The 15052-nt window shown below is 40.4% G+C and overlaps 1 protein-coding gene across 7 annotated transcripts in view; it reads right to left on the bottom strand.

The window, feature by feature from the left end:
• LRRK1 (leucine rich repeat kinase 1) overlaps positions 1–15052 on the bottom strand; it is a 132298-nt gene that overhangs the window by 116588 nt on the left and 658 nt on the right. For 2 of the 7 annotated variants that reach the window (XM_075006423.1, XM_075006430.1), the window contains exon 1: positions 7528–7731. In XM_075006423.1, coding sequence (XP_074862524.1) covers positions 7528–7594 — 67 coding nt within the window. In that variant the 5' untranslated portion in view covers positions 7595–7731. Of the gene's footprint in view, positions 1–7527; positions 7740–12484; positions 12704–13861; positions 13942–14614; positions 14656–15052 lie in introns of those variants that run through there. The other 5 variants (XM_075006429.1, XM_075006428.1, XM_075006425.1 and 2 more) reach the window with 5 other exon arrangements.

Below are 15052 nucleotides of genomic sequence, written 5' to 3'. Positions count from 1 at the left end.
ATGATTTGGAAGGTGACTCTCACCTGGTCTGTTATAAATTTTTAATTGTCTTCAGGAACATTTCCTCATTAAATAGGTCAGGTTACTTCTTCTTCTGTTACTTGCATGAACAATTGTACTATATTCCACGAGTTATTGCTCCACCTGTGCATCCTTATTAGACCAGAATGTGCAGGTCCAGTTCCTGCTAGCTCCTGTGCCTGTTCCTACTCAAATCCCCTTCCCCTCATTACCCCTGGCTTTCTGCCTCTGGGAAGGCTACTGGCTTCCCCAGTTTTTGTGGATATGCTCCTAATTCCCTACTGCAGATCCCTCCTCCCTACAGTGGCGTTCCAGTTCAAGAGCTGCAGAGCCAATCTATGTTTTACAGCTTTTTTGTTTTTTTGCGCATTGCTTTGCACACAATTGTATAAAGGCCTACCATTGTGAAGACACAGCACCAACTAGACCATGTCACTGGGCCATGACTAGGAGCTCAATTAATACTGTGTCCTACTTTACACACAAGGGCCAAGATGTTCAAAAGTGACTGAATATTTTGGAGGCCTCCCATCTAAAGACAACTTGAGGAAGCCTGGTTTTCAACACTATGCCAAGCATCTGCACTTTGAAAATCAGCCCCTTCAGAGAACTGAGTCACCAGAAATACCACTCTTTTTTCAATATCTTGGCCAAGAAAACTATGAATGTGCAACGTGATGCCTTTGTATTACACAGTGTCTTTATGCAAAGAAGGCTGAATTTCTGTCAGCTTTTGGCCTCCACCAAACGTCACCACTTCTGTATACCATCTACTTTTCAATAGGGTTAAAAATAAAACCTGGTTACTGCTGTATAAGTGCACTTCCTATTTCTGCTTGCAATTTCCTATTTTTGTTTCTGGTGGGTATGCACAATGAAGTCCAGCTCATGTAGCTACTTGGTTTTTTTTTTTTTGTGATTATAAGGTTATTTTTGATTCACTGTTTGTCCCCAAAGGATCTCAGATTCTGAAGCAGGAAGGAAAAAAAGCTCAATATTTGTTTATTCTTATTTTAATATCATAAACACCAAACTCACATCACACACAGTGCCGTTACAGTGCATTACCCATCCCAAATGCACACAATTCATCCTCAAGACACCACTCTGAGGGACAGATGCAGGTTACTATCATTAACTTGTCTTCCAAATGGAGAAGCTTAGAGAAACTCAGAGCCTTTTGCTGAAGGATTTTCAGTGCATCATGACAGGGGTGGGACTAGAATGTCAGTGCCATGACTCCTAGTTCTGTGCTTTAAGCATGACACCTTTCTGCTGGCTAACTCCCCCTTGTAAAAGGTTACACTGAGAACAGTTAGATCAGCTACTGCTAATGGAACTGCAGAGCCTGTTCTCCCCACTTCCTCCATCAATCAGCAGCAAAGATTTATAAACGAAAAATACTACAACCACAGCAATAAGTGACCCCCATGTAATACCCATGACATTTAAGGGAACACAGTCAATGAAGCAGAATGTTCCAAAATTAAAAAACAAAGATCTAAGCCAAAGGCATCACATATGTTAACACCTCATTGTATGTTGACTTCAACTGCTTTTATTGCTAGGAGGCAGGCACTATTCACTACTGTAGACCTTTATTTTCTAAAGTGATTTAAAGTTGGTGCCAGACTGGTAGGACTAGTGGCTAAGTTTACACTAAAAAGAAACAGCATGGGTAGGAACGCTGTAAACTCTCTTGCTTTCTCCCTCTCACCACTACCAGTGTGCTTCAGTACTGATCTGAAAGCATGAGAGGAGAGCTAAGCCTCTGGCCCACTATGGTTACGCTACAGTGTTCTGTCCACAAAAGTCACTGTCAGATGAGATTTCTCAACAAAACCTTTGTTGACAGAGAGCAGCCACACATAAAAGGAAATCGGGAGGGAGCTCTGCAGACTGCCTGGCTGCTCTCTCGACAAAACAGGCACCCGAAAGCACAGCAGACAGGGCTGCCCATTGTTGGGATGCATTTACACAGCCTTTTTGTCAACAGAAGCAGCGTTCTGCCTTTTGAGGCAGAACGCTGTGTTTGGTCAAGATACTGTTCACAAAATGCACTTCGTGTGTGCACGTGCCATCCGTTTTGTAGACAAAAATGGGGGTTTGCTGGCAAAACCTGTTAGTGTAACTGTAGCCACAAGCTATAGTGAGGGGCCGGATGGTGATGTGGTCACCCTCCCACTAGGAATGGAGCTAAGGGCACCAACTTATTTCACACAATATCATAAAATGAGAACACATTTTGACTACTACCTCTTTGGCTGGACTGAATGGGCAACCTGCCTATGGAAGGTTCCTCAAGGCACCCAAGTCTGTCTTGCACGTTTGCTAATGCAAATAGAGCAGAGAAAAGCCACGCGGTATAGCTTTTCTTCAAGGATGACAGTTAAAATAGGACATGTAATTACTAAGTAACCAAAATAGTTACTATCTAATGGCTTATGACATTTTTTACAATTACAGTATACCCTCGCTTTACTCATCTTCACAGTGTACGAAACTCACTTTAATGCGAGTTTCACACAATGTGAAGTTGCTGGGCTCTCAGCCTGCCTAGATTCCTGTAGCAGCAGGAATCTAGGCAGGCTGAGAGCCGCTTACCCCTGCCTTCCCAGAGCAGTGCTAGACAACCCTCTGGAAAGGTAGGGGCCAGGCCTTTAGCTCGCCTAGCTGCCTGTCGCTGCCATGGCAGGCAGCTAGATGCTCTAAAACCTGCTTCCCAGAGTGGCGCTGCTGTCAAGCTGACAGCAGTGCCGCTCTGGGAAGGTAGGGAGAAGGGTTTTAGCCCCCCCAGCTGCTCACTGCTGCAGGCAGCAAGGGGAGCTAAAACCCGCTTCACCCCATCACCAGACTCGACCTGTCTGCAGCCCCAGCTCACCCACGCTGAGGGCTCTGGCTCCAGCCCCTACCCCCTGCACAGGCAGGGCTCAGTTCAGCTCGGCTCCTACCCCATTCGCACCACCCCCACGCCCCAGGTCCAACCCCCTGGATGACTCAACATCCTGCCCAAACCCCTGTGCCTTGGCTCCAACCCCCCTCAATCCCATTTCATCTCTACTCCCCAACCTCCCTGCCAGGCTTAATCCCCCTGCCCTCCTCCTATGCCCCAACCCACCACCCAAATCTCCCAACTTACACAAATATTGAGGTACGCAAGGGTTGTGTGGAACTCAACCCTTGCGTATCTCGAAGGACTTCTGTAATTGCTTTGCAGAATTAACTAATTCATGCGGAAACTAATAAATCCTGTGATCCTGTGAGATCTTACAAGCAAGTGAAGGTCAGGGTGGGTCATGACCTGAAGAGGAGACCTATAAGACTTTTCAGCAATGCAGGAAATATTGTTGGTAATGTGCAGGCAGCTTATTTGTATCTAAGTCATGGTATGTCTGTATTTAAAATCCAGCACCATTGCCACAGCACTTCAGTGTAGACACTCACTACACTGTCAGTGCAATTTGGTCAACCTAACTATTCATGTAAACCAGCCCTCAGTACCAAATGCACCAGATCTTTGTACTCGGCTACCCCTCTGACACAGATCTTTGTGCACTTTTTAAGAGACATAAAGGCATTAAACTAGGGGTCTGCACTAAATTCTAGCTCATGTAATTACACTCTGGCCACCTAAATCTGCAGAGAAAATTTGCCTTTTTTTCTTCACCTTCTATCATATATAATGATGCAATGTGTCTCTGTGCTGTTAAATGGCTGCTGAATTCAAGCCATAGGCAGCATGATCCTTTGGTGTACAGACTTGTGTCCGTGGATTTGTAAGCATTTAATTAGCTTGTTTTTTTAAAGTTACTATGCAAATAAAAAGTATTACAATAGTGATAATTATTATTTCTTTAATATTCATCATTACTGAAGGAAATGACTCTCTCAATGTTTTAAGTGAGAACCAATTACACTTAGTAACCAACACACAGCTCACTTGACAGCTGTGGAGCTCAGGACCACATTTATCATTGCAGGCATCACCTACAGAGGTGTCACTAAGAAGATCCCTCTTAAATTTAATAAACAGGGATTACCTTTCTGTAGCTTTCTCAAACCATCTCACAACATTTAAAGAGAATCATCTCCCTGCTACAAAATTCTGTAAGATTAAAAAAAAACATTCTAGAAAGGAGCTCTTTTATTTTCATTATATAATTTGTAGTGTAACTTCTTTAGAACCCTATTGAACTGCTGCAAAATCCCATTTGGTTTCACTGGTGTTAAGCTTTACAGAACTTTTCAATATGCAACATAAAGAACTTTCTCTTCACAAAAGGCAGGAATAGCTCCAATATCCCTACACTTGCCCAATATGGCTCTTCATGCTTCATTTCAATAAGCATGCTAATAATGTATAACAGAGAAAGGAAGCAGAGGTCCCGCTTCAGGGGTGGGGGTGGGGTGTCAATTATTTACAAGCTGAAAAAACAATAAATATTACTCACGCAGTTCTACAGTGTCTTTCATTTCAGGAACCCATTGTGCTTTACAGACATTAGATAATCAAGCTTAGCAACATCCCTGTGAGGTAGGTGACAATATATAGGAAGCACTACGTATTCCACTGAAATGAAACTACCTGACAGCTGGAGTACAGCAGAAGATTAGCTGGAAACAAAATTAACATATAAGTTAGTGTAAGACTAACATAACCAATTGAAACTATAAAGGGTACTGAGGTAGACAGATTGGAACAGATTCCCAGCTGGTATAACTTGTCACGGCTCTAATGAAGTCAACATAGCAAGGGCTACGTCTACACTAGCAAATTCTTTCAAAAGATTTTTTGAAAGAACGGGGCTCTTTCAAAAGATCCCAAAGAAATTCTACATACAAAAAGTGTTTTTTCAAAAGAAAATTGAAAAAACATGGTGCTCCTTTCAAAATCACTGTTCCTTTCCCATTTCAGGAAAAGCGCCCCCTTTCAAAAGTACCTGTTAAAAGAAAATGTGTGTAGACGCTTGGCAGACCCTTTTTTCCAAAAGAGCAGTCCTCATTGGGCCTGATTTTTCGATCCCTGGCCTGTTCTTTCAAAAGAGCGAGGGCTCTTTTGAGTGTGGATGCACTCTTTCGAAAGAAGTTCTTTCGGAAGAGATCTTCTGGAAGTGCTTATCTTAAAGGATCTCTGTAGTGTAGCCATAGCCAAGGACAACATACTCCGCTTGAGGATCTGCACCAATGTTCAAGTTTCAGGAAAAGCACTCTTGGATTGCAAGAGTGTTAAGTGATTAGAACACAACTGTTATTTCTTTCCTGAGGAAAGGGGCCTTCAGCAGTCCATTACCTCCCATACCCTTTTGGATGCAGTAGCCAGTTACTGAGCCTCTAACACAATTTTATTATGTGTTAGAAGCCATCCATTCATATACTAACCAGACCTGTCTTGCTCAGCTTTTGAAAGCTGACTGGATTCCAGAACAAGCTGATCAGACTTCTAGAAATATTTCCAGGGCCTTCTAGTGTTACTGGAATCCATGACATTTGATGATGAGATGGTATAGCCTATTATTATTTACAATGGCCTGCACAACGAAAGCAGCCAACACCATCTGTGTAGAAACCATGAAAACAAAAATTCACACATGATGGTTTAAGGACTCACTATATTCCAGCATTAAAGATAGGTAAGTAAATCCAAATGGTGAAGAAGGTCCATCTAATTTAAGGAGTGGACTGACTAGCTGACATCATTCATCTTTGGCAAAAATTAAACAATCCTGAATCAAAACAAGTTCAAACACATACAACATACACACAGGGATCAAACTTTCTGAAGTAGTACACGATTGAAAACCTACCCTCAATACCACACGGCCAATCTTCTCTATCACATACAATTTCTTACACACCCATTTCTATGCATAGTGACTATTCCAGAATGGAGATATACATACATATCTCATAGAGCCAGAAGGGACCTCAAGAGGTCACCAAGTCCAGTCCCCTGCACTCACACTATGACCAAGCACCTTCCCTTATATTTTTTAAAATCTATTTGTCCCAGCCCCCTAAATAGCCTCCTCAAAGACTGAACTCACAACCCTGGCTTTAGGAATGCTTTGTTCATTACTTGTTACTGGTAACTTAACACACTTTTTACACAAGTAACCAATACAACAATTTCCATCAAGAAAGCCAGCAATTATCAGATAGAAAAAATAAGAGTTTATGGCTTTTTCCCCCTTCCCAGCTCATTATTCATGCACAGATAAATTGGTTTACTATTTACCTTTTCTTTGAAACATTGAGAAAAATCTGTCAAATTAGCATTACAGGTTAGAACTGCAGGAGATCCATTAAAGTCTGCTAATCGTTACATCAGATTAAAATTCCCCTCATGGTTTATACTTTCATATGCCAACAGAAATGAATCCAGATTTCCAGAAAGAGAGTTTAGTCATATGATTAGCAATTTAAGGCATATACCAGATTTAATCATTATTCCCAAGAGCTCCTGCTCACTATAAAACTTTAAATATAGGGGGAAAAAGCCACCACAAAATAACCATGATACATACAGGGAAATGAAAGAGTTCCCGGAGCTCCGTGTAACACTGGTGCAAAATGTCCTTGATAAAGGTAAAAAGGCCTCTGAATAAGATATCAGGCATTGCTTCATAGTTCTTGATAAAATCCAAAATAAGGCTGCTAAAACGTTAGCCTACTCCGAGCTTTGCTTACTCACTACCCAGCGTCAAAAACACCTTCATCCCACACTTCTAACGCAAAGGCTGCCTCCTTATGAATTGTTTATGACAGGGGAAAACACTCTAATATAATAAGCCAAAAGATTGGTTCTTGTTCCTGAGACACGACTGTTTTTGACTAGGAGGAAATTAACATTATTTGTCCTGGGATTGACAATTTCAGCAACAAACATTAATATTTGAAGAAGAAATAATCACTCCGACAAAAACTATCCTGAAACACACATCTCCTTTTTTGAAGAAAGATTTCTACTTATAAATTCAAAACATTATTATATAAAAACAAACCTCCTAATTCATGCTATGGATTTTTAACATTATATCATCAGTAGTTGCTCAATCAAAGCTTATAGTACAACAGAAGCAGATGAATATCTGTTCAGTCTTAGGAACAATGCTCTGATTTTAAAAGCTTTGGTAGCCTGAGCACATACTGCAGCAACAGTTGGTAGCACATTTGTATTCATGTGCTAAAAAATCATGTACCTTATAAAACATTTTTGAAGTGATGGTATGTGATAGAAATATCGCCTAGTTCCATTTGTTAGGAACAGTGTTCCTCTTTTATTGATATGTATGTGTCATTCTTCTTGCAAGTAAAATTAACTGTTACATTTGTTAATTCTTAAAGATAAAGACCTGGATTTTCAAAGCACCCTAAGGCAATTAGGTGTTTAAATCTCACTGTATTCCAATGGGAGTTGTGCACCTAAGTCCCCAGGGCACTTTCAAAAATCAAAGCCTAAATATTTGCTATTGCTTCAATAAGGAAAGAAAAAGCTGTTCCATTTACCATTTTGGGACTCCATGTTGCACTCTCTGCCAACAGCGGATTCCTCAGTTCCCACGCACCAGTACATTCTGGGCTGTAGTTGCAAAATTTCAATGAGCCAACTTTCCGCAGCATTTAAAATTAAATAGTGTTGTCAAACGCCCTCCTTTTGGGTGCAGGATTGGAGAATCAATGCTAGTTGTCACAGTCAAGAAGAAACACCATCTGCCCAGCTTTAAAAAAAAAAATCATCATCTCAGGGCAGACATTGCAAGATGCTTATTCCTCTATACATACAAAACATGTTTCTCCAGACATTACACCTTGGAAAAATGCATTCATTTCATGACAGTGTAAATACAATTTATTATATAATTCTTCAGCTATCCATAATGTGCATCAACAAAATAGCCTGGCAATGTGTTTGCACTTAACAAGAAGTGTAGTCTCAATTTCTCTCAGCCTAAATTACTACAGAAAATACACTCAGAATTGGGATATTTTGGACAAGAATCAGAGATCCAGTTCCTGATTCTCAATGGGCTAGCATAAAGGCCGAGCACTGAAGTGGTCTATCCCTGCTGAAGGGAACTCCCGGAAATTCCTAAGAAATTCCACTTCAGCACCATCTTCAGCCGAAAAACAAACTAAAATCTAGGCAGAAATTGCAGATCCAAGTAAGAGTGCACTTGAGAAATCGCACAATATTTCCAACTACTCTGGTCGCCAAAAAGGGGAGATCCTATAGGGAAGGAAAGAAAAGAAGCAAGAAAAAGAACACAAATTTTGTATCCGCATAAGTAATGCACAAGGACTTCACTGCAGAACAAACAACAGTTTGCAAGAACATATCCAGTCATATTCAATTCCTAAGAGTTACCAAATCTTAGCTGAAGCCTGATGCAAAACTAGCAATGACCAGAGCATTAGTTTCCTCACTCGTCAAAGGAATTTTGAATTTCTTATCTGTTTAAAAATGTGTCTCTAAAACTTTCTCTTTTCAAGAGTCTTCTGCCTAATATTGCTGTAATATTTATATTATGTGCACAATTAACAGTATACTTGGTTCCTTTATTTTCTACTTTCACTTTCAGTATGTAAATTAATTCACATATATAACAGAGGGCTATTGAAAAGATCAGATTGTAACCCAATTCTTTCCTATTTGATGTATGCCACCAGAAGTATGATAGGACACCCCAAATACAGCAAAGCACTTAAGCATGTGCTTAACATTAGGTGTGCACGTAAGCACCATTAAAGTCAATGAGATCTAAACAGTTCAATATAGTAATCCTTCAACGGATTTTCATTCAATTTCTTCATGGTCCTCCATCATTTCACAGAACTGTGACAAGTCAAGCTGGCAATGCATTAAACATCTGTGAGCGGCAAATGGTTTTTTCCTATGCCGACGTTTCTGAGTCTGGTGCCATTTTATGTCCTTATAGACAAATTCAATTTCTAGTGATCCTCAGGTTATGGAATCTGTTCAAGTAACAAAATCTGACCTTTCAAGTATCCATTGCAACTTGCATCAGCATGTTGGAACACTGGCATATTAGATTTTTAAAGATTATATTGGAAAGAAATGCATTTTTGGGTGCTCGTTGGCTACCAATAAATTACGCTACTTACTTATGACAAACACAATGTGATTGGCCTGCTTTGGAATTAAAATGTAGAAGTTACCCTGTCATTACCAGATGGGGGGAATTTGATAACCATGCACGTCTGATTTGACAAGATTGTGGTTCTACAGATACAATTGCAGCAAACATTTATTCTAATTGTGTATATTACAGCTGATCAGGATTACGCTCTTCCAAGCCTGTAGAAAGAGAGCGGGGTCAAAGGCACTGCAGGGGTTATGTCTTTTGTGGGCCATTGAGGTGGGTGAAAAATAACCCCCTGCAAGTGCGCAGCAGAGTATCTCCCTGAAGTAGAATTGTACTCTCTGATGATGCATACTGCAGCCAGTCCCTGCACCTCTGGCCTTTTCCCAATGCAAGGGGTATTATCATTGGAGCAGTAAGAGGCATAGCACAGCTAAGCTATGCCATGCCACTTCTCCACTGGTGCATGGTTTATTAAGGAACCCACATTCTAAGGACATGACTGTTTTCTGTAGCCATTCTGGAAGGCCCAAAGCCAAAAGCCTTCATTTGCAGCCAGATTGAAAGAGCAGCAGATGTTAGCTAAAAAGCAGAGGGTCATACTCATAATCCACATAAATTGCAATAATATAGTGTAATACGAGGCTGTTAAAATGGAGACCCTGCCCTAATAAAAGACAATATCACCAGATAAAGAAACCCATCCTAGACGGTTAAAAAAAAAACTTAGTTTGACAGGCTTCCATCCGGCAAGAAACTCCTTATCAATAGCTGGGTTTCTGGAATTGTCATTCTAGGATTATGGTCCTCATTTTTTTATTGTTCAATTGTATAATTTCTGTCTGGCTTTTTATTTGTTTCTGGCTGCTGTGTAATTAATTTTGCTAAGTGAAAATCAATTAAGGCAGTGGGGTATGGTTATTAGGTAATTCTGTTACAATTAATTTACTAAATGTTAGTAAAATAATTGGTTAAGGTATAGTTAGAGAGCAAGGATATTACACTGTAAGGCTTTTTTACTGTTAAAAGGTCCTGCAAACCTGCAGGAAGTTAAGCTCTGAGCCCCAGGGATTGGGTAATGATGGGTATTTAAATTAACTGAGTTGCACCTTGTCTCCTGGGAACTGGGTAAAAACCCCTAGAATGTGGGAGTGACAGAGAATTTTGTGTGGATAACAACATCAGTAGCCAGCGGGGCAGACACCCACTGCAGCTCCTGGGGCAAGGTGAGAGGGAGGCCCAGTTCAATGCCCCCAGAAGGGATGGGGTTAGGACAGTCAAAAGTGCTAGGCTCTCCTCCCATCAGAGCCACATAGAGCAGTGCAGCAGCATCGCTGCGTCATTTCAACAGGACCTGATGCTCCAGCCACCAGCACTACCAAAGTAGCAGCAGCAGCAGTGGCTGGAGCTCCCGGCCCCTTTGAAAAAGGCTGGGCCCCAGGGCAACTGCCTCTTTTGTGCCCCACTCACTCCCCGCCATTGGCGGGCTTGTCAGTAGCATAACTGAGGCTGTGCCTACGCTTACTGGGAATGTTGACAGCTGCTATACAATTTTAGGTACAACTGTGTACCTAAAATAGATTTTACAGCTGTTGACATTGGTCCCTGTCCTCACTGCAGAATGTCGATGGGACCACTCCTCCCGCCAACATCCCTTGATCCTTGCAGCTCGCAAGGAGTTCTGGGTTTGACATTGATCCCAGAACGTGCCATTTCATGCATGTATGAAACGGTGCCCCAGAGGATTGGACCTAAGCATTCAATCTTCCAAGGACAGTGTAGACCTAGCCTTAGTGATGCTCAGGAACATCTCCAAGTGACACCAGGCCTGCATCTGCCCTTTAGGAGTATGGAGCCATAACCTGCATTATCACTCCCAACTCCTCCCCTTTGTCCTCTAAAGAGCATCTAGCCTGTTATTTTCAAGAACCAAGGTGGCTGTTAAAGCAGAAAACAATTTGGGTTACTTCATGTGAAACTGTCCAGTGATGGTTGAACAAACTATTTTGGAGAGTTTGTTTTTTCAAGAAAAGTAAAACAGCAAAAATACTTGTCAAATTACAGAAGATCTCATTTTGCAAACTATTAACGTAGTGATACTCTCTTCTCCAGTGCCCAAAAAATTCAAGATTTAGTGTGCGTGATATATGTTCAGGGCTGAATGACTGACATCACAGCTCAAATTCACCTTGATCATAACTCCACTGAGTTAAATCAAGCATGAAAGTGCCCTGCTTCTGCAAAAGAGAGAATAGTTCAATAGTTACTTCCAGCAAGTGTTTAGACTTATGGGGCATTTCTCTGCAGTAATATTAAAAGTGCACATTTGCACAATTTCATAAATTGTGGGGGAAGGCTGTTTTCTGAACTTAGTGCCCATTAGATGTTTGACAATCATCTCATTCCTGATTTCAGGAACTCCTAATCCATTCTACAGTCTTTCACTGTCCCATATAGTGGTGCCAAACAGGGATGAAAGGGATGGGAGGAAACGTGCCTTTAAAAACAAAGTCTCATTTAATTGAGGACGAAAAAATGCCTTAATCATAATAATATTATTTTTGCATAGTCACAACATAAGGCAGAGGTAAGATTGCCTGGATACTTTACATATGCATTTCCATACCTTAACATCTTTTGATTTCTTTTAATTTTAATCTGCATTTCCTGGATTTGACATGGTTGGTCTGGAGAACATCACTATAAACCTTTTCACCCTTAAGTTAGTGATACACACACTCAACTTTTAATTCCATTAACACAGCCTTTGCCCTGGAATGTATGATAACTACTGATTCTTAGACAGGATGGTGTTACGCAAGATTCTGTAGTTTCAGCCATATTCCTCTCAGCAAGACTAAGAGCAGGTAGCAATACATTTTAATGAAGATTTAGATTCCAGTCAGCATCTGCCCAAATTCTCTTTTAAGATTCGTTAGCTGACAAAAAGCTCACTTTTAGACATAGGTTATGAATGTAAAATATTTTATGCAAATTTTTTTTTTAAATATAGCCTTTTTTGATCCAAGGATATTAAAGCTCTTCATACACATTCATTAAGCCTCACAATACCTCTGTAAAAGTATCATACCCATTTTGTAGGTAAGTACAATAAGGTACACAGAGATGCAACGATTACCCTAGATTAGTCACCAAGTCAAGAGCAGATTCTAAAATAGTATCTAGACTCCTTTGCCCAAATCACTGACTTTGAAAACAATATTATGCCACATTCCAGGCCAGGGACAATTTTTCAGAGGTTCTCTTAACAGCTTGAAGGTGGATGAAGCAGTCACTGGGCAAACCAACTGTGAGCTCATGTCAGGATACAGTGACACTCCGAAGATATAACAACAACTTACCTACCAATGCAATTAGGAGAGAATGTGGCCCTTGGCATTTTGTTAGGGCAAAATCCCAGCTAAACAGCAATCCATCTTTGATCTTCATACGAAGTCAACGTATCCTTGCAGTCTTGGATCACCAGAAGCTCTGTGCAGAAGAACAATGTATCCCGCCCCCATTAATTGCATAGAATCATAGTACTGGAAGGCACCTAGAGAGGTCGTCTAGCCAGCCCCCTGCAACAAACAACTTGCTGTCAGGCATGAATATTGTGCATAACGTGCAAAAAAGCAGACAGTGAAAAATAAAGCACCCTGTGCCTATTTAAATAATAATTGAAAGATACAAAAATAACAGACATTGAATCAGAAGTGAGTTTATATTCAAGGCTAACACTTTGAACCTGTTGCATTCTCCACTGGATTACCTCCTTTCTCCTAATGTCCTGTGTGACTAAATCAATTGTCACAATACAATGGCATTGCACTGCGTATTTCAACTTAAGTCAGAGGACTTTTTAAAGTGCTCTGTAAGTGACATGTCAAAAGTGGGTTCTACCTCAAGTTTTGGGATAAGTCGTCATGCATTTGTACACAATTTCACTGGTCAAAGAAGCAGGGACAGGCAGAGCTGATGCTCAGAGCAAGGACTCCAGGGTTCTGTTTCCCCCTCAGACGCACACTGTGTGAGTTTAAGCAAGTCATGTAAATTGTGTGTGCATCAGTTTTCAAATCTGCAAAGTAGTTATATTATTTTTTCTCCCTCCAGATGTACTGTAACATTTAATTATTATTTATGAAGCACTCTGAATTTATCATCAGTGAGGTGGAAAGTAATAAACTAATAAAACAAATAATACAACAAACATTAATCATTAATAAAATAAAATCATCATCATCATCATCAGAGAGGTAGCCGAATTAGTCTGTATCTTCAAAAACAACCAGCAGTCCTGTGGCACCTTATAGACTAACAGATATTTTGGAGCATAAGCTTTTGAGGGCTAAGACCCACCCCCCACTCATGCATCTCGCAAAGTGAGTCTTTGCCCATGAAACCTTATGCTCCAAAAAATCTGTTGAGTCTATGAGGTGCCGCAGGACTTCTTGTTGTTTTTGAAAAATAATAATAAAAAAATACTGTGCACTATAAAAATGAAGTGTTTCTATTCTGGAGCTCCAGAGTGTTTCCTGATGGCTGCTGTAATGGTTATTATGCAAAGGAAGTTTCTCCTTACCGTTCAATGCCTTACTGTTCAATAGGCCATTTCCCTCTGCCACCAGTTTTCAGGAAAGGAAAACAGCTTCCTTGCTGCTTATGAAGTATTTAACTGAAATATTTCCCTTATGAATCCCAAACTTAGGTTATTAAGAAATAACCCAAACAATCCATACCTATATAAACGTCTTCTTTTTTGAGAAGCACTTCTCACTTTTAATTTCTCCTGAACACCAGACTGAGACGGGCCCTGAAACTGTAAACACATATGCATGTAACAAAGCAAGCAGTCCTGTAGCACCTTAAAGACTATTATTTATTAGGAAATGCGCTTTTGTGGGAAAGACCCACTTCTTCAGATGTGAGTCTTTCCCATGAAAGCGCATTACCTAATAAATAATATCGTTAGACTTTAAGGTGATACTTTGTTTTGGAAACATACCAACTAACACTACCTCTCTGAGACTACTCACATATGCATGCATTTAACTTTACTCACACAAGCAAATCCCAGTGATATCAATGTGAACTTTTACATGCATAAAATTAACCACATGCTTAAATGTATGGAAGCTGGCAACTTTAGACCAGGAGTGAGCAAAGTGGGGATGGCCCCCCTCCCAGGGTGTGAAATTTTCTGAGGGTGGAACAGCAAGATTGTCTGCTGGGTGTCAGGTTCATTCATCTCATTACAAATGTTGAAAATATGTTACTGTTTTTATGCCTGTGTATTCACATTTATATACTGATTAACAAAGCTTTCATGTTCTACAGACTTATTTTCTTACACATGCCAAAAGGGTTTTTTTTTTGTTTTCATATGAACATAACCAAAATTTCTGTTGGTTTGGATTTCATTAGACAGGTTGTGGGGGGAGGTGCTAATTGCAGGGAGAAAAAGTGGGGCTGGATCTAAAATGTTTGCTCACCGTTGCCTAGACTATAAGGAAAAGGCATCCGGATTTGCATCCTTTATAATGTGTTGTGCATATTATTCCATACAAACACATACAAAAGACGAAAGAAGAGGAGTATAGTTTTGTCTTCCAGAGCAGGTGAAATGCAAAAACTCCAACCAGCAGAAATGATTAAAAATAAATTACATCCTTAAACTTCTCCTGACAGTGAGTGAGGAAATAACTTCCCCTGACCCGAATAACACGGGTGGGCAAAAACCCAAACTTAACTTCCCTTCATCTTCTTTTATTAAAGTAAAAGAAATGAAGGTTGGTTGTTTCTTCCAGCAAAAACCTGGAAGCTTTTAACTAACACAAGCGGCCAGGAACAGGAACCCTTTGTCCAAACGCCACTTTTCAAGGGGGGAAAAAAACAACGTTCAGTGAAAAACTTTCATGCTAGCTCGAATT

The sequence above is a fragment of the Carettochelys insculpta genome, chromosome 12, assembly GCF_033958435.1.
Source record: "Carettochelys insculpta isolate YL-2023 chromosome 12, ASM3395843v1, whole genome shotgun sequence".
In the NCBI taxonomy this organism is placed as follows: domain Eukaryota; kingdom Metazoa; phylum Chordata; order Testudines; family Carettochelyidae; genus Carettochelys; species Carettochelys insculpta.
Note: the sequence above shows the minus strand (reverse complement) of the source record. Positions and strands in the feature narration are given on the sequence as shown.